We start from the raw sequence: 26,796 nt of genomic DNA, 5'->3' as shown, positions 1-26,796 counted from the left end.
CTGTAGTTTGAGGTATGTGTTTTTCAAATGCTTTAATTTACATACCCTGTATGAATAGCAGTTTCTTTTCTTCAACATCATGTTTTTTGAGGTTAATTTGTGTTTAAGTGTAGTTTTAATTAATATTTATTGCTAGATATAATATTAGTCTACTTTCTAAATTAGAGCAAGTTTTAGAGTAATTCCTCTATTGAGAGGCACGAAGGTTGTGTACAACTTTTTCTTACTGTTATAAACCTGTCCTACAATAAATATTGTTATACATAACGGTATATAGGTGTAAATTTTTTTTTTTTAGGATATAAGCCTACGAGGGGACCTGCATGTTGTAAATACATGCACATTTTAGTTTTACTAGATACCATCAAATTATTCTCACTAGAGAGGGACAAAAATTCTTGTTTCCCAGCAATTCTTATTTAGCAGTACTTGGCATTGCTACTTTTTAATTTTTGCCAAGTGAGTGAGCATCTTTTCATGTGTTTGTCGGTGATTTTGATTTTCCCTTTCGTGACTTGCTTGTTCACACTTCTTAATTTTTATTGGATGATTTGCCACAATTCTTTCTTTAGACGTCTTCCTTGCTGCTAAACTGTACACATCCCAAGTTGAGACGGGACTGTCATTATTGCTCCAGTGCCCGCCACAGAGCCTTAGACACAAAGGAACCGCATTAAGTGATTACTGTATAAATCAGCTCTCAGGCCCAAAACTCATTTCTGAGCACCTAATACTTTACTTTGACAGCACTTTTTGAAGTTAGCTGAGTGCCTTTGTGCCCATTGAGAATTAGATTCTGGCCAATGACACTCAATAAATATTCACTGGTTATTGTATCCACAGAGAAATGGAAACAATTAGAAGTTATGTGGTTTGTCTAAAGTCACCTCTAGAGTGAGGGTCCTAGCCAAGGGCAGAGACCATCAGGTCCCGTAAGTGTAGATCTGACCTTCATTTTCAAGGCCTCACAGAGCCCAATGGAAGAAGAGAAAAATGTGAGCACAGAACTCACCTGGTAGCAGTTTTCTAATGTGTTTTCCCACTTCAGCCTGGTAGCACAGCCTGCCAGGTTTTTTTGGTAGTAATTTTCATCTTCTTTTGCCAACTTTTCAGTCGATTTTTTCAGTTTACTGAGGAGCTGAAGGAAAAGGTCAGTGCGACATATTCATTAACACATTTATCAAGGCTCTTTGTAATTCCAGGTAAAAAATTATGTATATCCCAATGAGACATTTCTCAACTCCCAGCTAAAGTCATAAACAGTAGCTATAGATGACAAAATCAAAGATTTTTCTCAGAGAAAAGGGGTATCAGACCTGAAAGGAAACTGAAGGGCCTTTCAATATGATTCCTTCTTTTTTTTTTTTTTTTTTTTTTACAGTTTATTGATTTATTTTGAGAGAGAGAGAGAGAACAGGGGAGGGGCAGAGAGAGAAGAATCCCATGCAGGCTCCACACTGTCAGCGCAGAACCCGATGTGGGGCTCAAACTCACGAACCGTGAGATCATGACCTGAGTGGAAATCAAGAGTTGGACGCTTAACCAACTGAACCACCCAGGCACCCCCCTTCAGCCCCTCCTTCAATTTTTCAAATGAGGAAACTGAGGTCCTTAAGTGTGACATGATGTGCCCATGCTCATCAAATCAAGGAGGAGACCAAATGACAGATGAGGGGAAACAAGCACAGATTAAGAACCTCCAGCTCAAGACTGTCACCTACTAGTGATTCCTGTACTCTATTTGGTAAATCCTTGTGCCCTGGTGTTTCCTACCAGGACAGGTAGAGATTATGCAGCCATGTAACTTTAGAACTAGATCACCGGTGAAGAGCCTGAGGCACGTGCTAATGTTCACTACAAGTTATGGGCAGCTGACAGGTGCTTTCCCCTTATCCTGCTCCCCAGTGATCTGCTCCTTCACAAAGAACCCCCTCTTGCCTGCCACCAAACGTGGCTATCTGATTGTGAAGTCTTCTGGAAAATCAAAGTGATAAAAAATTCTCTGCACCAGGGTAGCTGAAATTGATTCTCAAAATGCTCAGGGAAGTAATTTCACATCTTTGAGAACAAAGGAAGTTGTGTTAACACGAATGATTCTCAAACTTGAATATGCCTAGGAAGGACCTGAGTGCTTATAAAATTGCAGATTTTTGGGGTCCCACAAGTGCCAATACTGACTCTTTAGTTCTGTAATGGGATTGGGAAATCTGAATTTCGCCATCTCTTCAGGTAATTCTGATGCAAATGGTCCCCAAACCACAGGTGAAGGAGTACCAAAGATCCCTGGGACTTAAGCAGTTTAGGAGTTTCAAGGACAGAGACAAAGACTTTTAAAAATGACCTTCTTTATGCTTAAGAACATTTTGACTAATGTTTCAGTAATGAAGAACATTCATCCAAAATGGTGAATATTAATACCACTCACTTTATTATTTGAGTTGATATGCTAGCCATTCAACTGTCCCTCGGCTCTGATGTATGACTTACACAGGACACATTTGGTTTTGTATATCAAGTGTAATGAACCACATTTATCTATGGAAACATGAGCTTGTGAATTTTAACCTGATGACAATATAGTGAAAAGGCTGGAAGTGTGCCATGGCCATACTTTGCTAAATCATAATCCTTAGATTCTTACTGAGAATGCTCATCGCCACCCCCCCCCACCACCCTGGCAATGAGAACGAAGTCACTTTTGAGGTGACTACTCACATTCATCAGCCTACACTAGAGAGCTATTGACTAGAAGTTTCTGCTCAACAAATTTACAACAAATAATCCCAAATAGATATAAAAGAAGAATGTAGAGTTTTATATTCTTATTTAAGGAAATTCTCAGAAACCTCTACCAAAAATCTGGCAAAAATTGAAGATTTTTTCTTTTTTCTTCTTTCTCTAGGAACAAACATCTCATTAATTTATTCATCAAACATTTACCGAGTGCCACAATGTGTCACGTACTGGGCTCTGGGACTAGAAAAGGGAACGAGGTAGTCTCCCCCCTCTAGTCAGAGACCCACAGGGCCATCACTATCCTGTGTGATCAATCCTGGAATGATCAATCCTGGAATGATACAAGGATTAGGTGTCACTGGGGCACCAAGAGGGGCACCTAAACTAGCCTTGGGATTAAAATGACATGTAAGCTGAGACTTGGGCACTCACAGAAATGACCCTGAGTGACTAAACTTAAAATGGGGGTAAGAATTGGTGAGGAAGCCAGTAAAAGGAGGCCTTTAAAAAGGAGAATGATATGCTCATTTTCGAGTTTCAGAAAAGTCGGGTGGGCTTATAGATGGTGGGGGCCGGGGGGAGGAGAAGGAAGCAATGCTGAAAGCCAAGAGACCAATCAGCCAGAATAATCCAAGCGATGGTGATGGTGGTCTGGGAGATGAGTGCGAGTAGAAAAATTCAAGAAGTATTTCATTTAGGAGGTAGAACAGCAAGGTTATGTTAACTGGTAATATTCAAAAGATACAGAAAACACAGCAATAAAGAATATATTTGGTAGAGGGAAATAATGGCTCCAATCTTGGATGTTGAGTTTGAGGTGCCAGAGGCAGTTTAGAGACTGGTTGGGCTAGAGATATAAATTTGGTTATTATCAGCATAGATATGGTAGTTGAAACTTTGAGAGTATATTTATTGCGTACTGGTTACTTATTGAGTACCTGATTTTGAGAATACTGCGTTGGACCCTGGAAATACAATGCTGAATAAAACAGAATGAGTCCCAGGAGAGAAATCATCAGGAAAAGCAATATATAAAGGTCAGGCAGAAAAAGAGAAGTCCATAAAGGAGTTTAAGAAAAAATTGCCCAAAAGAAAAAAACCCAAAAGAGTAAGATATTGCTGAAGTTAAGAGAATGTTGGGGAACCTGGGTGGCTCAGTGTGTTGAGTGTCTGACTTTGGCTCAAGTTGTGATCTCGTGGTTCATGAGTTTGAGCCCTACAGCTCAGAGCCTGGAGCCTGCTTTGGATTCTGTGTCTCCCTCTCTCCCTCTGCCCCTCCCCCGCTCATTCCCTCTCTCTCTCTCTCTCTCTCTCTCTCTCTCTCAAAAATAAACAGTAAAAAAATTTTTTTAGAAGAGAATTTTTTTAGAAGGCATAAGTCAACAATGCTTAATGCTTCCAAGAAGTTAAATAAAATCAGAATCAGGAAGTACACATTGGCTTTAGCAACAAGGGTGACATTGTTTTCCAGGCAAGAAACTCTTAGTAGGATTGGGGGGAAGCTTGATTAGTATAGTTTGAGGTGTGAATCAGGAGGTGAGGAAATGGAGACAGAGCACAGACAGCCCTTTTAATAAATATTTTTATAAATCAATATTTTGTAAATAAATATTATTGTAAAAAGGAGATGATTAAAAATCTGGAGAGGAACAGGACCACACAAAGGTGAATCCCTGCCTCTCCCCACTTTCCCAAGACAGGGTGGGGAAAGACATGTCAACTGATGAGAAGCAGCTATTAGAGAGGGGTATGTCCGAGATATAGGAGAAAGAGAAAGAGTCAAAAGAAGCATCTCTGGGAGGCAGGATGGGATGGGAATCCAAGCACAGGAAGAATTGGCTTGTCCCATTGCACATATGACTTTAATAGGCAGGTGGCTGAGCTGACTTCCATTTACTCTGTGAGGAAGGAGGCGAGAGAGTCAGTCTGCTGAGATGAGTGGTGAGGTTGGAGGTGGAAGAAGAATGATTTAGATCAGCTTCTGCTGAGAACAAGGACTGCTGAGCAGGAAACAGAAAGAACTGCTGAGCAGTGAAAAGCCAGCCCTGCTCAGGTCGGAGATGAGGGGCACTTCTATGGGAAATGCAAAAAGGGAATGCTGCCTTAGGTGTTTAGCCTTAGGACTGAAAAAAGAAAAGAAAAAAAGTAAAACAAAGGAAGCTCCCAGAAAAAGCAATGAAGATGGTAAGGGTCTGGATAAAATGACAGCCAAGGGCCTTGGTTACAGGATCAGTCGGAGGAAGCCAGAGGAAGTCCATTGGCTTCGACAGCCCAGGGAAGCTGCTAATGAGGGAAGGAAAAGGAAATCCACCATTTAGCTGCCCTGAGCTTTTCTCTTTGTTATTGCTTGACATCAGTGAAGAATAACTTCTAATGAGGGCTCTGAATGCCTAGGACTGGCCCTGGTGTTTAGCATTTGAACAGACTGTGGTTTTGCCTCCGCAGAAGCTGCCTCATTATTCAATTCGCGTTGTGATGATTTCATACTGCAAAGATTGACATGGGAAGAAATAAGAACATTGTAAAACCTTGCTAACAATGAATTTAAGTTATTTGACTAATAGTTGCTTCAGATGAAGTGATAACGTTACTTGCAATGACAAGTTTCTTTCTCTTTTCATAGTGTTTTGGGTTGCCGTGATGCTGCCCACATTTCCTTAGGGGGACTCTTTCTTTTAAGGAAGATACTATTTCAAAGGTTTCCAATTTGGAGCACGCACCACCAGAAGTGTGCAAGATAATCTATTATGTCTCCAGTATTATTTGTGTTCATTTTTACCTGAAAACAGTAATGGAGCTTACTCTTATTTAACATGTGAATCAACACGGGTGCCCACACATAGACAGTTGTGTGCTCTGGAGGGGGAGTGGGGATTTCACAGCATAGGCAGCTGACACAGGCCTTCACAAATGTCTTCACTTTCAGCATCCTGGGACATGTGGCCATCCGCATGTGTCCGGGGTGTGGGGATTTACAGAATTATCATCTAGCTTTAATTAGGTTACACACACAAAGTTAACAAATGTCTTAAAAAGGTTTCTGCTAAGAAGATGTAGATTGACATCAGTACTGCCAATGGAAGCATAAGAAAGCCAGGAGAAAATGTCAGAGCTGATGCTTTCTCTGGCTCCTGGTTATGAGTGCGTCATCGCCCACAGGAAAAGCAAAATCTGGGACAATCCGGTGAAATCTCACAAGAAGTTAACCAGAAGGTTTAACACTACCAAGAGGAGCATTAGAAATGGGAGTTTACATTTCCTAAGATCAAGGCTGAAACTTGCCCAAGTGTATGTTTCGCCCGGAAATGTCACTCAGTGATCGTTTGAAGGCATCATCATTAGCTAATAATTTAAAATACTTTTTCATCTTTATGTCACCCTTCAAACACTTTTTTATGTTTTATAATGTTCATAACATATTAGTACAATACATAAAGTGCTCTATATTATGTACAACATCAATAAGGTACATTGTACAATTCATTATATATGAATGGGTATTTTTTTTTTTATTTTTTTGGGCTGAGAGATATTGAAAGGGGTCCTTATCAAAAAATTTGGACACCCTTGGCCTAATTTATCGCCTGTCAATAATCCCTTTTAAAAATACATGTGGACCGGGGTGCCTGGGTGGCTCAGTTGGTTAAGCGTCCGACTTTGGCTCAGGTCCTGATTTCACAGTTTGTGAGTTTGAGCCCCGCATCGGGCTCTGTGCTGCCAGCTCAGAGCCTGGAGCCCGTTTCATATTCTGTGTCTCCCCCTCTCTCTGCTCCTCCCCTGCTCATGCTCTCTCTCTCTCTCCTTCAAAAATAAATAAAAAACATTTAAAAAAATTTAAAAATATATGTGGACCACGGGGGGCACCTAGGTGGCTTAGTCGGTCAAGCATCCAACTTCAGCTCAGGTCATGATCTTGTGGTCCGTGAGTTCCAGCCCCGTGTCTGGCTCTGTGCTGACAGCTCAGAGCTTGGAGCCTGCTTCGGATTCCTTGTCTCCCTCTCTCTCTGCCCCTACTCCTCTCTCTCTCTCTCTCTCTCTCAGAAATAACCATTACAAAAATTTTAAAAATAGATGTGGATTAGAAATGATCTCCTATTCTGCCACATAACAGCTCTGCAGAGACCCCATACAGAGCAGAGAATCAGCCAGTTCTCTTGTGTTCAGAAGTCAGAGTAGGAAACCCGTTGGTCTCCAAGCCACATGCACACAGCCGGCCAAGACAGGTTACCTTCTGCTTCTCCTTCTTAGTCACAGTTTGCTTGGAGCTTTCTACAAGATGGGCAAGTGCTTCATGCTTCTTGGTACTCACCATTAATTTCTTCTTGGCCTAGAGTCAGAAACATACAAAAACCAAAAACGGATCAGAAATGGATGTCAGGAGAAAAACACTTCTGTTTTGAAACAAGTTGTGTTCATGTGCTAGCTTAAATGATTGTGTATTTTGAGATCTTCATTTCTGCCCTCACCTCAAAATCTACCTACAATAAAACAGTAGCTAACATTTTTTCCCTGAAAACAATGTATATTTTTTTATTATAGCAAGTGCACTCGAGAACATTATACATTTCTCCAAATCACAAAGGCCTACAAGTCTCCAAACCATTGTTCTAGCTAGCATAATGAAGGGAACAGCTTTCCCACAAAAACATCACAGCAAACATGGAAGACTGCCTGCATCATTTTTAAAAATCAACCTGGGCCACAACTGAGGTCATTTTAAGATGCTCTCTTAAAACTTAAAGCAAAGGGGAGATTTGCTCCTGATACCCTGCGCATTTGACTGGCATTCTGTGAAATGGCCTGCATTTGCAGCAGGGGACTGGGAGTTGGGAAGGAAGAAGTGTTCAAAGTCTCCCTACTCTGTTGGTGCCTTAAACCTCAAAGTGGGTTATGAGTCAGGTGATCATTTCCTATTCTACACAGTTCCAACTTGGCAGAAGATGCTGTTCCAGAGAGAAAATAAACAGAACTTGGTTTGAATTGGATTCAGTCTGTTCAGGAACTGGCTTGATTGGAAGACTGTTTAGTTTTTCACCTCAAGGTTGCAAGGACTGCAAAACCAGGCAATGAAGGGAAAAGTTCAGTTCCCTCTCTCTTTAGGAATCAGAGGCAACGCCTTCTAAATGTCTCTAAACCTATGAAGGCTCTGCAAAAGGGAATTCGAGGAACAGGAAGCCACTGACCCTCTCTCTCTCTGCCTCCACTCACACAACCCTGGAAAAATGAGAGCGTGAGGGAAGAGCATTTGGTCCTTTAAGGCTTCCATTTCTGTCTCCCAAATAGACCACACTTCATTACATGTGGAAACCCTTCAACTGTAGCTGGGGAGAAAATTATTCGAGCTCAAGAATTTTATGTTCTCTAATTTCTCTGTCACTCTTCATAAAAAAATAGGATCATTTTATTTAGAAAAATTACTTGCTGGGAACTGGGAAAGAATAAAAGATGCTTCTTTTGTTCTTGAAAGCAATTACAGCTGCTGAGCCCGGTTTCTCTCTTTTGGTTCGTTATATTGAGTTTCTGGTGAAAGCTGAATATTTAGAGAATGGATTTTTAAACACAAAGCCTGTTTAAGAAAGCTTCTAAAATCAAGAGCAAAACTAAAAACACATGCCTGGGTGCTGATTATGGGACTTTTAAACATTTCTTATAAAAGTGGTTCTCATGAGCATTCTTTTTACCACTACTACTATTGTGGGTATAGAGATTCATTTATCTCAAACATTTCTTAATGTCCTTGGTCTTATGGAGCCATTGGTTTTAATGAAGGAGCTTCAAAGTCAACCCTGAGGGCTGAGTTGGGGCTGCCTTATAGTTTTGAGGGCCTCTCTAGTTATTTGCCACTAGCAGCTGTCTGCTGGGGAAAGTTCTCTTTGGGCATTAACACTCTGGAGATGAAAATGGAGTTCAACTTTTGAAGCACAAGTTCTAGTAAAACAGATCACTGGGCTTTCTTAGCAGATTCCCTCTGCACTGGTTTCTAGTTCTTTCTACTTGAATTCCTCCTAAGTCAGATTATTCTAGAATTATCTTCTGTACATATGTATAGGTTCCATCTGTTATTCTCTCTGCTTAAGAACCTATAATGATATGCTCTAAATTCTCACACCAGATCATAATTCCTCTCCCTAGAATTCATTTACTGTTTCCTGCACATATGTTATCTAGCCAACTACATTTTAAATTACTTGAAAATAGGAACTATATCCTAGTACAGTGTGGACTACAAGAAGCGGACCATACATATTTGTGGAATCAATAAATGTGTTCCTCTTTACATATCGCTCCCCACCCTTCCCGGTACTCCTCTCACTAGTGACACAGCGATCACGAATGCCCTTCTATGAATGATAAATCCAAAACTCAGATAGTATTTGTCTCCTGCCCTAAGTTACAGATTATAAAGAGAGGCAGTCAGTGTAGTGTAATGGGTAAGAGCAGTGACTCTGGAACCCAATGACTTATAACAATTCTTGGTTCAACCATTAACCAGATTTAGGCATATGATTTACTTCTCTGTGTCTCAGTTTCCCCACCCATTTGTCAAATGGAACAATACGGGTCACATACCACATTGGGTTGGGTTTTTTTTTTTGGGGGGGGGGTGTTGTGATGATTTAATAAAAATATATAGCATGTGGCATACAATAAATGCTATGTCTGTTAGTTATAAATAATAACCATATTTAGACCCCTGCTCTTCTGTTGGTTTAGTTGAAAGATATATCTATTTAAAAACTCAGGTGAAGAAACATGTTTCTCTTCAGTTAGCACTTAGAAAGACTAACACTAAAACACATGATCACATTCATGCAAAGGCAAAAAGTTTCAATCCTAAAAACTGAGTTCACATAAATGACATTTGTATGTATACTTGCCTTGATTTGTTGATTCCAGTTGCTAATGACAAGGTTTGCTGCCTTTTCAACTTCATTATCAAGCTATGAACAGAAAAAAAGAAAAATGATTTTTTTTTCTCTCTTTTTGTTGAGTCATGGGGCTGGCTTATAAATTCTGGCACAGTCATGATCACAGTTCGTAGGAATCTCAAAGTCCTGAGAAAAGTAGTCAAACTATCTTTTCCCCATGTCAAAAATCTCTTGACAGGATTTAGCTTGAGTGCATTTGGTAAAAGAATGATTTCTACGCAAACGATGTGACTATATAAAAACTTGTAGAAACAATATAAATGTGTACAATCTGTGTGGAGGGGTCTTGCAGAATCTGGCGTCACTTTCGCTCCCATTGGTTCTTCCACATCATTTCACGTGGCCCAACTTCTAGCACCATGACAATCTATAACAGTCCTGGCAGTGCTAATTTTACTAAGTGTCTCATGGCCCCTGAAATGAATACTGTTTTAATTTCAAAGAGATTGAATTCTTTAAAACAATTTTTTTAAATTTTTTTATTTTAGAGAGAGAGAGAGAGAGAGAGAGAGCACAAGTGTGCGTGAGCAGGGGGGAGGAGCTGAGGGGGAGAGAGAATCTTAAGCAGGCTCCATGCTCAGTACGGAGCCCCACCCGGGACTCGATCCCTCGACCCTGGGATCATGACCTGAGCCCAAATCAAGAGTCAGATGCTCAGCTGAGCCACCCAGGCACCCTTCAAAGAGATTGAATTCTTAATTATAATTAACTTTCCTCCTGCTTTTCAACAGCCAAAAGGACAATAATAATGATAAAAATGCCCCTAGCCAACCCCCCAAGGAGATCAGATTCTATGAGGCAAAACTTTTTCTTCCTGGACCATAGACTTTTTTTGCAGGCCCACAGCTCAGCTATCACTCAACCACACTGAGACCTAGCAACATTGCACTTTTATGTTACCAGCTGATTAAATTTGGAATAACAATTTATGTAACAAATACGATGAAAATAATTTTGTGCATTATGTCACTTTTGACTCTGTGAAATGTGGAACAAGTTCACTTTTTTTAAAAAATGCTCATTTTTATCTTCTGTGAGAGAGTGGGCCGGGGTTTTGGGGGAGCAGCAAGGAGGAGAAAGGCCAAAATGAAGACTCTGAACTGGACCAGCGATTTGGGGGATCATGGAATGAATTATCCAAAGCACTGTGATGATAATGATAATGTCACTGTGCCTAATTTATGGTAAGTACTAAGGAAATGCTAGTGACTATCATATAAATACGGGGTTATGAGAACTATCTTGTAATTAATGAAATATTGACTGGTGTTCAGTGTTTATTAAGTTTGTTTGTGAAGGTGGAAGATTATATTGCGTTTTAGTAATTACTGTAAATTTCCCCCATCACCGCAGCCCTCAGTAGAACATCCATTCTGGTAAAAATACATATAGGTTCACACAAACATCAAATCCATTTCCTGACTCAGTTTAATGCATCTGAATAAAAATGTTTTTGGATCATTTATCTTCCATCAGGACTTTTACAAATTCCCTCATCTTACTAGCTTATTACCTTTAGGACCTGCTTTATAGGGCTGTGGTCACTTGAAACTCCCCTCACCACCACCCCTTTCCTTCACAAGGACCACCATTACTGCTTCTTACCTGCACCTGGCCTTGAAACAAATAGTGACCATGACCTCACCCCTATTAGAGCTAAGCAGCTTTAATCAAACACCCCTTCACATCACCTGAAAATATATTTTAAAGTGCTCAACAACTGTATGACACACAAAGAAAAAGAAAAAGAAACACAGATGAAACTGTTCTGGAAGAGAGGTAGACAGGAAGACTACAGAATGTGCTAGATAAGAGGACCAGGTGTCCTGAAAGTATTTAGTTGTTCTCTCTCTTTTTTTTTTTTCTAATTTTATTTGAGGACTATATCCATTATTGCCTTTACCTAATCTGAAGCTGTTAAGCACAGAAAAGCACGTCTTTCTAAAAATTGTGTTTACAAAAACTGTGTGTAAACTGTGTTTACAAAAAAAAAGTCTAAAAAAACTGTTTACAAAAGGAATATCTATTCCTTGAAAAACAATGTAAATACAAAAAGTACAATAAATGAAATAAAAATAACCTTGAATTCCACTATGTAGATATAATTCTTATTAATATTCTTAGGAGGTTCCTCTAGATTTTTTTCTATTCATATATACATATATTTACAAATAGTTTAAAAAATTGAGATCATTTTTATTTAACACTATATAGTGAAAAAATTTCCATATCATTAAATTCTTCTATAATAAGATTTTTAATGCTTGCATAATATGCCATTCAAATTATCATGATTTATTTTTGGATGATGAAGATGTTTCTAGTTTTTCACTATTATAAACAATGGTTTAACAAACATCTCTGTAGATAAATCTTGAGTTTGTGTTTCTTATTCTGGAAAATTCCTGAAACCTAGCATCACTTTCGATCACCGTTTATTCCTAGGGTCAAAGACAGAAATCTTGCTTTAAGATTTGACTCACAGATTTTCTCTTCTTTTCATGTACACTCAGGACCTGATGAGTTGGTTTTATTGCTTCCAACTCAATTGCTTTGCCAAGTTTTCTGGAAATAGAACATAAAAGACACACAAGCATAGTATTAGGATTTATATCTACTTTCCAAATTATTTTCTGGGGAAATAAAATGGTGTGTTCCAGTCTATCTGTTAAGGGCAGGTTTGAAGCAGACTATTTGTAGCACACCCACTTTAAATATTTATGCCTCCCTGGGGGTTGGAGTAAGCCGGGGTGGGGGCACTCACTGATGCAGGTCCGCCGCAGATTTCATGCCCTCTGAGACCCAGGCCCAGGCACTGACGAGACAGCTGGAGGCAAAAACAGGGAGCACAAGAGTGGGTGTCATTTTCCCAGTAAAGTCTGAGAAGTACAGCATCCCGTCTGAGTCACTACACTCAGCAATTGCACTCATTTCCCTAATCTTATTTCACTTTGTCCACGGGGTTAAATTCTGCCAACTTACTGATCTGCACTATAGTCATTACATATATGGCTTTCTTTCCATCATTTTTCATTTCAGTTTTCATTTTCCATTTCATGTCTGTAGAAAGTCAGGAAAATAAAGTAGCCAAGGGTGAGAAGGCATTTAGAACAGGTGGAAGATCATGCGGTAGGTAGGGGTGGAGGGGCCTAAAGACAATCTTTTCAGGCTCCTCATCCCATGAATGAATAAGCTGAGCTAGGCTCAGAAAAGTTAAGTGGTGAAGCACCCGAGAGCCCTGGGACGGCCCATGTACTGTTCTTGGGGTTAGGGTCCAGCGCCCGTTTCCTGCTGGCTTTTAGGACAACAGCTCAGATATTTTGTTGTCTTGTAAGCAGTGTCTCCACTTCATGAAAGAGAGCACTGACCTCTCCCTAACGGCACAGGGGGAGGGTTAGCAAGTGTGATGTTATTTTCTCCCACAGAAGGGGCATAGCTCACAGCAGCCCATAGCCTTGGCCTTCAGAAGACAGAACAATAAGCTCAATTGCATTAATAAAGTTCAGGGACAGAGGCCTGTGTAGACTTTGATGGAGGGGGAGGGGACAGACCTGTGCCTCTACTGAAGTCAGGATGGTGCAGAGGTTGTGCCTCCAAATGACTTAGGTTGCACCTTGCAGAGAATTGGAGAGATACACCAGAGGATGACAGATTTTCTGCATATCCTAAGCCAGGCATAAAACCAGAGACAAGAGACTACCTTCTATAGACTCAAAGTTATAGGAAATTGCAGGAAACACAAAATGAATCTGTATTGATAAGAAGCAGATCAGTGGTTGTTTAAGTGGGGAAAGGATTGCAAACAGGCACAAAGAATCTTTTGATGTGATGAAAATGTCTATGTTTTGATTTTGGTGGTAGCTACACAGTGTATACACATATCAAAATCAACCAAACCATTCACTTAGAATGGGTGCTTGTTATTGCATGCAAATTAAACTTCAATAGAGTTGATTATTTATTTATTTTAATGCTTATTTATTTTTGAAAGCAAGAGAGACAAAGCGTGAGTAGGGGAGGGGCAGAGAGAGGGAGACACAGACCTGAAGCAGGGTCCAGGCTCCGAGCTGTCAGCACCGAGCCCGATGCGGGGCTTGAACTCACAGACTGTGAGATCATGACCTGAGCCAAAGTCGATCGCTCAACCCACTGAGCCACCCACATGCCCTGAGTTGATTTTTAAAAAAGGAACCCATGGAGTGCCTGGATGGCTCAGTCAGTTAAGCATCTGACTCTTGATTTGGGCTCATGATTTCAGCTCAGGTCATGATCTTATGGTTAGTGGGCTTCATCCCATGTTGGGATCTTTGCTGACAGCAAGAAGCCTGCTTGGGATTCTCTCTCTCCCTTTCTCTGCCTCTCCGCCACCCCCCCCCCCAAATAAATAAATAAACTTTAAAAGTAGATAAGTAAATAAACAAATAAATAGGAACTCAGGCACCCTTTGGGGAAGAGAAGCTGACATTTGATCCTTAGAGGAGCTGAGCAGCAGAGCAGGAAGCCTAGAGCTTGGACCTCAGAGGGGTCTGTGTCTTTGACCTTGAAAAGATCACATGATTTCTCTGACCTTCACTTAACTGGTCTTTTATTTATTTATTTATTTATTTATTTATTTATTTATTTTAAACTTAAAAAAAAAATGTTTATTTATTTGTTTTTGAGAGAGAGACAGATAGAGAGCAAGCAGGGGAGGGACAGAGAGAGAGGGAAACAGAATCCCAAGCAGGCTCCGTGCCATCAGCACAGAGCCCGATGTGGGGCTTGAACCCATGAGCCATGAGATCATGACCTGAGCCGGAATGAAGAGTTGGGTGCCTAACCAACTGAGCCACCCAGGCACCCCTTAACTGGTCTTTTAAAATAGAAATAGTTCAGGTTATCTATCCAAGTAGCTAACACAGATTTTCATATAGATAAAAGTTTATTAATCAATGGTTATTATTAACAAAACATTCTGGACATGCCACTGCTCTGGGAGCATCTATGCTGGATGCCAGGATTACAACACAACAAGACACACCCCCTGCACCCCTACACCTCTCATTCTTTAGGGGGTAATTAGGGAGTAATCAAAATCATAATGGACACTTACGGAGCTTTTGCTCTATGCCAGGAATTAAACACACTTCTCAAAAATTATCTCATTTAATCCTCACAGCAATTATATGAGATAGGTTCTATTTCCATTTTAAATACACACTGAGAGGTAAAATAAATTGCCCTATTCACCCACTTGATGAGGGGTAGAGGTAGAATTTAAATCTGGTCAGTGTAAATAAAGTCTATACTCAACCATTCTGCTATACTGGCTCCTTTGCAGTCTACTAAAGTACCGTCCTAAAAATCGAGCTCAAAGTCAAACAATTTCAAAGCCATTATTTGCTATTACAGAGGATTCCTGAGGAGGACTAGGAATGTGAGCTCCAGAAAGCTTCTTTTTTCTTTCCCTCTCTCTTTCACCATCAAAAGTGGTCTTTGCAATGGTACTTCCAGTTTAGGATGACACCTGCAAGTATTGGTCAAGAATCTTTGTTATAAATTATCATTGATGGACCATTTTTAGAATATCTTTTAGAATATCCAGTATCTTTCTTCTCTCCCCTGGAAGAAAATATCAACTTCATTCTGAAATGTACTAAGGAAAATGTGAACCACCAGTTTTTCAGGACCCGATGAGCTAATCTCTACATACGTGATATAATATACACCTCCCCCAGGCTTAAACACACACACACACATACACACAATGAAGCACATGTCGTTACTCCATCTAACAGTGGAGGAAATCAAGGCACAGGGAGGCCAGGTTATTCTTTGGAGGTCATGGAGTTGAGATAAAGTGGGATTCATACTTCTTGACTCCAAGACTTTCCAACTCAGTGACACTGTTTCTAAAGTAACATGTTATCACTGGGACTTCTTATGAATATGGGTGTAGACATTGTAAGGACACAGGATCAATCCAGTTCTGTCACTTAATACCTGTGTAATTGGGGCAAGTTTCTTAAACTCTCCAAGCTTCAAGACCTTGTCTGTAATAGGGACAATTAAGAAGACTTGCCAAGGATCATGAAGATTAAAGGAGAGCATCTATAAAAGCTTGTAATGCAGTGCCTGGCACATAGTAAGTGCCCAAGAACTGTAAGCCATGCTTGACATTATTCCACCACATTTATAAGAGGAAGCTGGGATTGGACATATGTCACTTTTGATAGCTTTTAAGAATTATTTTGCCTTACCTCTTACAGATACTTACTTTTTTTTGGTGCTCTGTAATGTTTTGCTTAACTTGATTGCTAGCTTCTGAAGTCCTTTGGCATAGTTAATCTCCAAGTTTGCCCTGTTAGCAAAGGGATAGTTGTTAGGTAGGATGCTCTGGCCAAACGACAGACAAACACACATACGCACACACAAATGAAGGAGGGATCAGGCTGACCATTCCATGTCTGCACAAAGAGACGCCTTGTTTACTATAAGGATCATCTTGTCCTTAGGTGAAATCCTTAAGGATATCCAAAAGGATCCTACGGAGGGAGAGCTTTTAATTTAACCTTCTTCTACACTAGAGTTATGGGTTGAATTGTATTCCCTTCCCACCCCCACAAAGATGTTAAAGTCCTAAAGTCCTAAGCCCTAGAGCCTGTGAATGTGGCCTTATTTAGAAATAGGGGCTTTGCAGATGATCAAGTTAAGATGAGTTCATCAGGGTGGGCCAGATCCAATATGGCCATGTCCTTATAAAGAGAGGAAATTTGGACGTAGAGACAAACACACACACAGGGAGAATGCCATGTGAAGATGAAGACAAGAGATTGGGGTGATGCATCTACAAGCCATGGAGTCCCAAAGATTGGTAGAAAACCACCAGAGGCTAGATAACAGCATGGAACAGATTCTTCGTCACAGCTCTCAGAAGGAACCAACCTAGCCAACACCTTGATCTCAGACTACCAGCCTCCAGAACTGTGAGACAATCAATTTCTGTTATTTAAGACACCAAGTCCATGGTACCTTATTATGGCAGACCTAGCAAACTAATTCATCGAGCAAAGAATGGAAAACTTTCCTACTTATTCTGGGACATCAACACCATCAGATTAGCTCTAGATTATAATAGCTGGCAATGAAGTGATCAATTATGATGAAGTTAGCCAAGAAGTCGCTTTTTTTTTTTCTTTGTTTTGTTTCTCACTGCCCGTGATCAGGTCTTTACTCAAAATTAGCTACCCAGGGGTGGTGCCTGGGTGGCTCAGTTGGTTAAGTAAGCGTCTGACTTCGGCTCAGGTCATGATCTTGCAGCTGGAGTTCAAGCTCTGCGTCACGCTCTGTGCTGACAGCTTGGAGCCTGGAGTCTGCTTCGGATTCTGTGTCTCCCTCTCTGTCTGTCCCTCCTTCACTCATGCTCTGTCTCTCTCTCAAAAATAAATAAACATTTAAAAAAAAATTAGCTGCCCAAAATGATTCAACATTTATAGAAGACACAAATGTAAATTTATGCAGCAGGATTTTTTCTTCCATGGTGGGTTTCTTTCTTTTTTACAGGCTTCTTCTCAGCCTCTGTGTTCTTGGTAGTTGCAGCTTTTTCCCATCAAAGGTTTCTTCTGCTCCTTAACACCAAGAGGCTTCTTTCCCTTCTTCCCTACCACAGACTGCTTGCCTGGAACCCTCTTCTCATCCGATATGGCTTTTAGCATGGCTGCTGCCTCATCCATCTAGAGTTTGTGACGCCTGGCCTGGTGGAGGATGGTGCTCCGGCACATGGTCTTGGCATATGGGTTTGGCTTCAACCTGATTCTCAGGTTCTTTGGTGAATTCTTGCTCAGGACTCTGTGATGACTCTTCCTGCACGCTGCTCCCAGGGCTCTTTGGATCTCTGGGTTTTTCCAGATTCTGCTTAGGAGTGTATTGAGCGTGTAGTTATTCTTGAGGGAGGATGCCTTACACCAAGTGCCATACAGAACATCTAACTTGGGGAAAGCACTTTCAGTCCAAATGTGGAACCGTCCCATGCCCACCAGGAGCAAGTGTCAAAATGTTCAGTTGCTTACTAAATAGAGTAATTCCAAGAATGTTTCTGTAGGCCTGGATGACACCATTGTCCTCATTATAGATGATGCAGGGTCCCCCACACTGGAGACAACAGTGGTTTCTCGCTTTGCCATTTCCAGCACTCCTTTGTTGAGTTGCATTAGACCTTTTTGATATCATTCCAAGCCTTAAGTTTCATAAGAAGCAGAACAGCCTCCTTGGTCTTCTTGTAGCCTTCAACTTCATCTTCAATCACCAAAGGAAGTTCAGAAACTTCCTCGATATGATGACCTTTAGACATGACCAGCTCTGGTAAGGCTGAGGCACCCAGGGCAGACCACACCACTTCTGAGTTGTGTTCACTCTGGTGCCAATGACACCAGGTTTTGGTTGGTGCAAACATGGAGCCCCCGTGACACGGGTTTCCAAAAGCACCCAGGCTGGAATGGTGAGTCCTCCTGCCTCAAACTCTGGACATTCGAGCCACAGCTCTGCCAGTACCCTAAGACTCAGCACTTGTTTGGTGACCTGCTAATTCATAACAGTGTAGGGCTGTCTGTTGTTTGCGCGCAAGTTGGTATGAACAAAGTTCACAGTATATGGTGGAATGGGAGCCTTGAGCACACTAGGCAGTTGTATTTTTGCCAGATGACTCCCCCTTTTCAGAATACACTGATACCAGTGGACAAGCACACGCCGTGGCAGGGAGGGGAGGAGGTCGCGCTCCTCTCAAACCAGCAGCTCCTACACAAAAAGCAAGAAGTAGCTTTCTAATGGAAAAGTGCAGAGGGGCCAAAACTAGATTTAGAAATGAATTTCTGTTACTTTCTATGCAGGACAAGACTCAGTAGGGAATGTGGGCATGCCTCCAAAAACAAACTCCTCGGTTCTTTTGAATAGATTGAATCACCGTTATCTTAAACTGATTTTACCATGTCCTACTTATAAGCCCATCTATAGATAAAATAAAGACATAGTCTTATTCAATCTTCTCACTTTCTTTGAAGATAATACAAATGTAGGACATTAAGTTCAATTTATATTGTATTCCTTCTTACTTTGGACCAGAGTGGGTGTGTTTATTTTGTTACTATTATTGCATAGTTTTTAGTCTTTGAATTCTATTTTTATTATAACATATCTTTAGATTTATGACTTCATTTCATTGGAAAAACAATCCCAGAATTCTCTAGTAACTAACTTAATACCTGCATTTTTTTCAGTGCAATGAAATTAGAATTTAATATCATGGATCGAACGGGGAAAGATAGCTCTGTTGTATAAAATGGAATCCAGAGATCATGAGCTATTGATCTATTGTTAAATTTCTATTCATCTTTCCCTGTTAGTATAGCTGTGATTTTAGTTATTTTCACCACTATTTGAAAGAAAGAAAGTGACTGTAGAATGCATATTAAGGCCTAGTTGCTTAAAACACCATTTGGAATCAAACCTTTCCAAAGTGTAAGTAATGGTCGTGGCAAGTATTTTAAAATAATGAAGCTGATAAGTAAATACATCATTGCATTTAAAAAGCTATTTCTGTGCTCTAAGAATATATTCCAATCGATGGAGAGAGAGAATGCTGGTCAGCAGCAAACTGGGAGAGACCATCACCTTGATGAATTTGGATGTTCTAGAAGCCCAGACCTCTACCGTTTACTGGAGTGGCTTTAGTTACTGCTTAAAGGGAGTAATCAGACCCACCTCTAGAGGTTTTATGATGATTAAAATATGCAAATGATCCAAACCTAGGAGGGGCTCAATACCTAGATTGATTGCTGGACTGACCTTCATAATCTGACATTTATCTCCCTCTCTATTTCCTCTCCTACCAGTCATCCCCTTGCTTACTGTACTCCTGCTTAGTAGCCAAATGCCATCCTGCCTCAGGGCCTTTGCACTTGCTGTGGCCCTTGCTGGATACTCCTGCTATATAACCACATGACATCTCCTTCATATAAACCCTAACAGGTTTTGTTCAAACATCACTATCTCAGAGGCTACCCTGTGACTATATATTCTCTTAAGGCTTTCTTTATGTTCTAGAACTTAACCACTGTCTTACACCACATATTTTCTCAGTATATTTCTGTAAACAATTCTGTGAACATCCCTAGAAGGTAAGTTCCACAAGGACCAGAATTTGTTTCATTTGCTGCTTGCTATATCTCTAGGCCTAGAACAGTGCCAGGCACTCAGTATATAAGTCTTGAATGGACTTCCCATCAGATCTTGGTTAGAATTTTTAACTGGTCTCTGCTATATCTGTTCTTGCTCCACAGCTTTTGAAAATTTTAAACTATTTCGATGCATTCCTGCCCTGATGCATTGCTCAGTCCTAATGTCAGAGTACACTGCTTTCTAGCCCTTGGAGTAGCTAGATCCACTTACCTAGTCCATTGTTAACCAGAGGGCTTTTTAAGACTTTCTTTTTTAGCATTCCGTTTTCTCTTGGAAGCAGCACAGAGAACATTAAATAAGATGAAGTATTCGTACTGCTCAGCTAAGTGCTAGGCACCAAACAAGTTCTTAATAAATAGTAATTTTTCAAGTACCATTATTATGTACCCAAAAGGATCTCTAAACATTCAGAACACCTCGAATATACAGAGATGGGAAGTGTTGGGGGAAGAATCCACAGTTTGCTCATCCATCAGCTCCAGGACAATCCAGAATGGCTTCTAACACAACAGGTAATGCTGTTGGGCACAGCCTTTTCCTCAGAATTCATTTTCACTTTCAGGATGTTCTTGGAGGCTGTACAAGGAGTCCCTCAGAGGCCAGGCGGAAATAAAAAGGACAATTGCCAGAAGGAAGTGTTGTTTTCCTTTAAATTGCTAACTAAATCAGATTCACCTGGGGGAAAATGTTGGGCTTTTGTCATCAAGAAAGGAAAAGGGTCCTGCTGGCTGTGAAGCTAATACTCTTCTGTTTTGAGCTTTGCTTCCGAGTCCCAGGACTTCTGCTGGGTTTTGCTTGAGCACAATAGGAAACCAGCCTAAAGAGATTCGATTACCGCACAGCATTTCTCTTTGCACACAAGTATCTTAGAAATCTGGGCAGATCTGTAGTTTTACAGGTTGAAATAGAGCTTAAAAATTCCAAACAGTGCCCTCTTGATAAATGTGTTGCCATCCCTTGTGACGTGTTGCTGATGCTTGACTTGTGTTCTGCCTGCCCACAAAATAGCTACATCCAACATTTCCTGGGCACTTACAACATGCCAGGCACCCTTCTAAGTGTTTTAGGCATGAAACTTCCTCACTTAATCTGGAAGAACTCCCATCAGGTAGGCACACATACTCTCCCCATTTCATGGAAGGGAACACCAAGATGCAGAGAGTTTACCCCCATTAACTTTCCTGAGGTCACATAAGAAGAAGTGACAGAGCTGAGACTTGAAACCAGGCAGTCTGGGCTTGAGAAACTGCCTGCTTGGTCCTTCCAGTTTCCTGCCTCTGAAACTGTGGGGAAGAGGCTGGGGATGGAGAATTGCGGGGGAAGTCAAAGGTAAGTGCTTTTAAAAACTGTCACCGCCTCTCACTTCGCCTTTAAAGGCAGTGTTCTGAATCACCAAGGCTCCTGGTGGCTTAGCAGCTAGAGACCGAACTCACAGCAACCTCAGCACAGGCAGACTGAGCTTGCCGGGCATCTTCTGGAAACATCAGTATAAGTCATGTTCCCAGACATGGAGGAGGTGTTAAGGGTCTGGAAGGTGGGAGGGAGGGGGCTGTGATATCAGCTGTCATCAATGTAGGTCTCTGAGTCAGGACCGAGTTGGACACGGCCTCTTTGAAGAGCACCTGTAACTGTCCCTCCACCTTCAGCATAATGGTGACCCTGAAGGGTTTTAGACCTAGCATTCAAATTGACCAAGCAAAGCTGGCTGCCAACATTTTAAACCCTAATAACCACTTGAGAATCCTCAACAGATTACCCTGCCAGTTAGAAGGAAATGAAACAAGGTCAGGAGGATGGGTGTGGGTACAGGAGGAATGGAACACTCTGAGCTCTCTTTCTGGTGAGTCTGCCAACTAATGAAAAGTTCCCTGCCTCTGGCAACGAATGACCTTCATCTTAACAGAGGTTAATGAGTAAATTCCTCCCCAGAGAAAATTGCTCTAAGAAGCCATGTTCCCACCGGCAAGCATAGAGAGAGCTTTTACTTTTATAAACCGGGACATTTGTAAATTGAAACAAACACTGCCATGCGGCTCGTCTGTGCTTATGGTCTAATAAAGAGTATGTGTGGATATATGTATCGATTGATCAATCGATCGATAGATAGGTGATAGGTAGATAGATGGATATCCTTTTAGAATTCCTGAACAGAAATGCACTGACCTCAGTGTTTTCCCAAGGCAAAGGTGGCAAGTGTACCCCTGTATACATTGGTTTCTTCTCAGTCCTTTGAAGAGAGCTGTTTTATCACGGTTTCCATAATGTAAAGGGAGTTAAGAGAGGCAGAGCTAATGTCGAATCGAGACAGAGAATTTTCATTCCCTCATTAAAATAATCAGAAACAAGCTTGTAAGAACACTCTGTTTAATATTCTAGCCCTATAGCTACTATATGTAGGAGAGGTCGAGATTTCTTCTCCAAGCAACTGTCTTGGCATATGTGAAATTGATGATGTACGTATATATATTTTGATGCATAACTCAATCTCAGAATATTCCAGTGAGCCTTAAAGATCCTGAACCAGGGAAATGGCATGCACTGACTTTTAATCCATTTATATTCTAATTTCCTCTCAGCATGTGGAGGCAGGTCAATAAATTTTCATTAGTAATAATGAAGACCAACCAGTAAGTCAAAGATCAACATTTGTCTTCAATTTTAAAATAAATGATACTTTTGAAAGAAAGGGGAGAGGAAGAATATGTGGTATCAGATTCAATATTTTAGATAGAGCACAAATTAAACTGTAAGAATATAAGTGACCATGTCATCAATTTTAGCATATCCTGCTCTTTTAAAATTAAGATGATAAAAAGTGATTTAAAAAAAAGACTGTAGCTGCCCCTGTGTCTCTGAGGAATTAATTAAAATGGAACTAAGCCTCTCTCAAGCTTGAAAACAGCAGGTAACAGAGCCATCCCTTCATTATGAATTAAGACGAAATTTTAGTAATCTGAAAATGTTTGTGAGTCAGTCCCACCTCTGGTTTCCTACTTTCCACCAGCAGCAGCTTCTGGTTTGGGGGCTGGTATATTGATATTTTATACCCAAGCCTTATCACTTTGCCTTTTGGAAGATGGTCCTAAGCCCATTTTATAACTAGGCTGTATTTAAAAGTTAGTTATTAGCCATCTGGAAGACATTTTCACATGGAAGCTCTCTGTTACTTGAGTGCCTGGGCTCTCGGCTAGCCCGCAATGCCCACCTCATCAGTATCGATTGCCCTCATTCTGGCTGCTAAGAACAGTATGAGAAGATGAAATGCGAGGACCAGACCCTCCTTCGCTGCCCAGAATTCAAGCGCCACTCAGTTACTGCTCACTTCTGGCCCAGAGAGTACACAGTTATGGTAGCTCCAGAACTTCAGATTCTCCATGGCTGGTAATTCCTGAACTGAGTGAGGTCAGTGGAATCAGGTGAGAGTGTTGTTTTGGGGGGGGGGGGGGAGTCAGGTAAAATGGACAAGAAGGGCCATATGCCTAACTTTTTAGCTGGAAAACAAAATTGTGTACAGCATTTCACCATGTCATAGAAACACTATACTCTGATATAATGAGAGAGGGAGTCACAAGGGAGCTGAGCCCTGCCCGCTTAACTTCTCCTCACTCCTTGAAGTGGCCCCTGAGGGCTCCCCCAGGCCCCCGTGTTACCAGATTTAGAAGCTACTAGGCTTAATGGCCGCTGATGTCATTTCCCACAGAGGACTTTAAGACTCTGAAGGGGGCTACACTAGGACCCCTTGAGCATGTTGGGATACCCACAGTGGCAGTGCCCGGTGGCCAGATGCCCTCACACCAAGCGTGTGTTGAGCTGGGTAGAAATCAAAATGTATCCTTTTTTTCCACATCCCCATCTCTATATTATGAATGAGTGAGAGTATGGTCACATTGAATTGAGCTGTGAGAATTAAAAAAGTGAAAGACACCAAGTATAAGACATATCTAACACAGTGCCTGATCTGTAGATTGTGCTGAACAAATGGTATCTTCAGTGTTTCTGTCATTCTTGTCTAGCTTTTTGTTCAAAATAATCTATATACCATGTAAGTAAATTTCTTTCACACATTTATTTATTGCTTCTCAGAAATAGCCTAACTTGAACTTCTTAAAAGATAGGACTGCCTAAAGTCATTCCTACACTGACACATTCATTCACTCAGTAAACATCTGTTGAACGCTTGTTCTATTCTAGGCTCTGTGCTGGTCACATGGGATACAGAGACTCTCAAGGAGGTCAGCCTCCAGTGGAAGAGACAGGCAAGTGAACAGACTGTAACAGTGTAGAGTAGTAGGATCTAGAGCAGAGATAAGTTCTCTGCATCCCTGAGGAGTACCATTTTGAGATGGGACTGGAGTCAGGGAAGGCTCACATGAGTGGGATAGCTGAATCTTGGAGATCTATTGAATGCAGACTGGTAACCAAGGTGAAGAAGTGTCTAACAGACATAGGATACAGTATGCACAAATTCAGGGACCCATCAGGGCAGGTGGGAGTTGGTAGGAGGGGTGGCAAGGACACAAAGCGGAGTTGTGACTACCAGTGGTTCAATAGATGAAGAGGGGTGGGGGTCATGGGTAGATGGAGGGAGACAAATTGGATAGGGAGGCAGGGCCCACATCTCAAAGGCCCTTTTATAAAATGCTATGAGGGCTGAATTTTATACTAAAGGTCATGGAAGCCTTTGAAGAGTCTTAAACAAGGTCATGGTCACAGAGTGGAAGATGTGTTAGAGAGATAGGGGCAGAGCTCTTGCCAGCTCCCTAGTTGAGATAACTTTGCTTGCATTAGAAAAAGGAGATTCTTTGAAAAGGCCCAGCTCGGAGCCAAGGTGCAAGGCTCGAGGGTGGAGAGTGGGTTAGATTTCTGCTTTCACTCAGCCCCTGCAGGTGCTTTTATGCAGTGTACAAACTGCACAACTTCAAGGCAGTACTCCTAGATGAAGAATAGGTTAAGAGATTTTTTTCCCCCCAGAACAATGGCAGAGTCCATGAAATGATAAGAAAGCTATGGGTGTAACAGGTGCTTAAAAGAGAGAAACATGAAGATCTGGTCATGAGGTGAGAAAGAAGAAGGGTCATGGGTGACTTCCAGATAATTGGGCTTAATTGGGTGGGCAGAGGTCCCAGTCACCATGGTAAAACATCCAGGAGTATATACTTTGGGGAAAAGCTGATAAACTTTGTTTTGAATAGGCTGACTTTGTGGTTGCATGGGACACCCAGGTGGAAATGCCCAACAGAGTGTCAGATGTATGGCTTGGAGTACAGATAAGACATATTGCCTGGTAATATAAATGTATGAGTCATCAATATGCAAAAAAGAGCTGAAGCTGTAGAAGTTAAGATCACCCAGGCCATGGGCAGAGTTGAAAAGTTTAGGATTTATCAACATTTTTATTTCAATCATTTATGCCTTTGTTGACAGCATCTGCAATGAGTCGTGGATGGAACAATGACCAACTATACTTCTTTGTTTCATTCTTTTCTTTCTTTCTTTTTATTTATTTATTTATTTTAATGTCCAGACCAGTGGCACTTGCCATTTGCAAACCTGCCCTGAAGCTTCCTTATAGGGAACAATTGATTTTCCCACGAAAGCCTGTTTAAGCCCTAGCTGTGAGGGTGCAAACATTCGTAAACAGTTTTGGGGAATGTGCCTTTGTCCTTTAAGTCCAATCTGTAACTGTGTTAAAACGAACCCGATGACTTTGGCATTAGGCATGTCAGGAGCTGCTGTGTGTTTCTGGCTAAATCAGAGTTGCTACTACAAAAAAAAAAAAAAAAAAAAAAAGGGAAACTGATGCTGCTAATTGGATAAAAGAAGTTAAGCATGACCATGAATTGCAGAATTGCCAGGCAAAATGATGTTTTAATAACAACTGCACTTTTCTATCACCACCAATTAGAACAAATTGGTAGGCAGCTGAGCCTGGAAATGAAGCATTATCTGGACTTAAAGCTTGATCGTGATGCTGTCTCTTGTAGCCATGTGCTAATGTGGAACTGCCATGCGGAAACACATTCCAATGTATTCGTAAGCAAGGTGTCTGGAATTGTTAAAATCCAAGGATAGTAAAGACCTTGTTCTAGTAATGTAGGCATAATGATAAAATAGGGGCATCTGGGTGGCTCAGTCCCTTAAGTGTTCAACTCTTGATTTTGGCTCAGGTCGTGATCTCAAGGTCTTGAAACAGAGCCCTGCATTGGGCTTCATGTTTTGTGTGAAGCCTGCTTAAGATTCTCTATCCCCCTTTCCCCCTGCTCCCTCTGCCCCTCCTCTGCTCATGCTCTCTCTCTCTCTTTCTCTAAAAAACAAAAAAAATTAAAAAGAAAGAAACCTTTAACTATCTTGCATTCATTTATTCTTTCAATCTACAAGTATTTACTGAATGTATTTTATATGACTGATACACCTTTAGCCCTAAGAAGGCCCATATGCTTCCTCACTATATCTTTTATTATCCTGGCCACTGGATTTGTCTTCATAATTTTCTGTGTCATAACCTTCACAGAGAATGCCTACTATACGTGTTCCAGGAGTACCATTTACTTGTCTGATGGGGTTTCTCATTACTTGTCTATACTCTAAGTAACTGGATAGTTTTTATACAGAGTTGTGGTATGGGGCCCCAAGCCTGCTTGGGATTCTCTCTCTCTCTCTCCCTTTGCCTCTCCCCTGCTCATGCTTGCTGTCTCAAGTAAGTAAATCAGTAAGTAAATAAATAAATAAATAAATAAAATCTTAAAAAGAGTATTGGTTTCCAGGTATTTTTCTAATACAGAGGAAAGATATCATTGACTTATATGTAATAAATCTACCCATTTACAAGGATGGCTGATGGCCTAGCTCTTATCTTTTGTATATCTAAGGTAATAGATACTGATTTCTCAGAATGGAAAGGGTAAGGCAAGTATAGTAC

General features: G+C 41.0%; 1 protein-coding gene and 1 pseudogene across 7 annotated transcripts in view; both read right to left on the bottom strand.

The window, feature by feature from the left end:
• NOSTRIN (nitric oxide synthase trafficking) overlaps positions 1–26,796 on the bottom strand; it is a 58,333-nt gene that overhangs the window by 20,389 nt on the left and 11,148 nt on the right. For 4 of the 7 annotated variants that reach the window (XM_019838220.3, XM_019838219.3, XM_006935337.4 and 1 more), the window contains 7 exons: positions 15,922–16,005; positions 15,055–15,171; positions 12,430–12,492; positions 12,149–12,230; positions 9,615–9,677; positions 6,965–7,063; positions 1,013–1,138 (listed from right to left, as the gene is read on the bottom strand). In XM_019838220.3, the coding sequence (XP_019693779.2) occupies positions 1,013–1,138; positions 6,965–7,063; positions 9,615–9,677; positions 12,149–12,230; positions 12,430–12,492; positions 15,055–15,171; positions 15,922–16,005 (634 nt within the window). The remainder of the gene's footprint in view (positions 1–1,012; positions 1,139–6,964; positions 7,064–9,614; positions 9,678–12,148; positions 12,231–12,429; positions 12,493–15,054; positions 15,172–15,921; positions 16,006–26,796) is intronic. The other 3 variants (XM_003990832.4, XM_045033907.1, XM_006935338.4) reach the window with 2 other exon arrangements.
• On the bottom strand, positions 17,017–18,537 carry LOC102901508 (annotated as a pseudogene).

The sequence above is a fragment of the Felis catus genome, chromosome C1 (assembly GCF_018350175.1).
Source record: "Felis catus isolate Fca126 chromosome C1, F.catus_Fca126_mat1.0, whole genome shotgun sequence".
Taxonomy (NCBI): domain Eukaryota; kingdom Metazoa; phylum Chordata; class Mammalia; order Carnivora; family Felidae; genus Felis; species Felis catus.
Note: the sequence above shows the minus strand (reverse complement) of the source record. Positions and strands in the feature narration are given on the sequence as shown.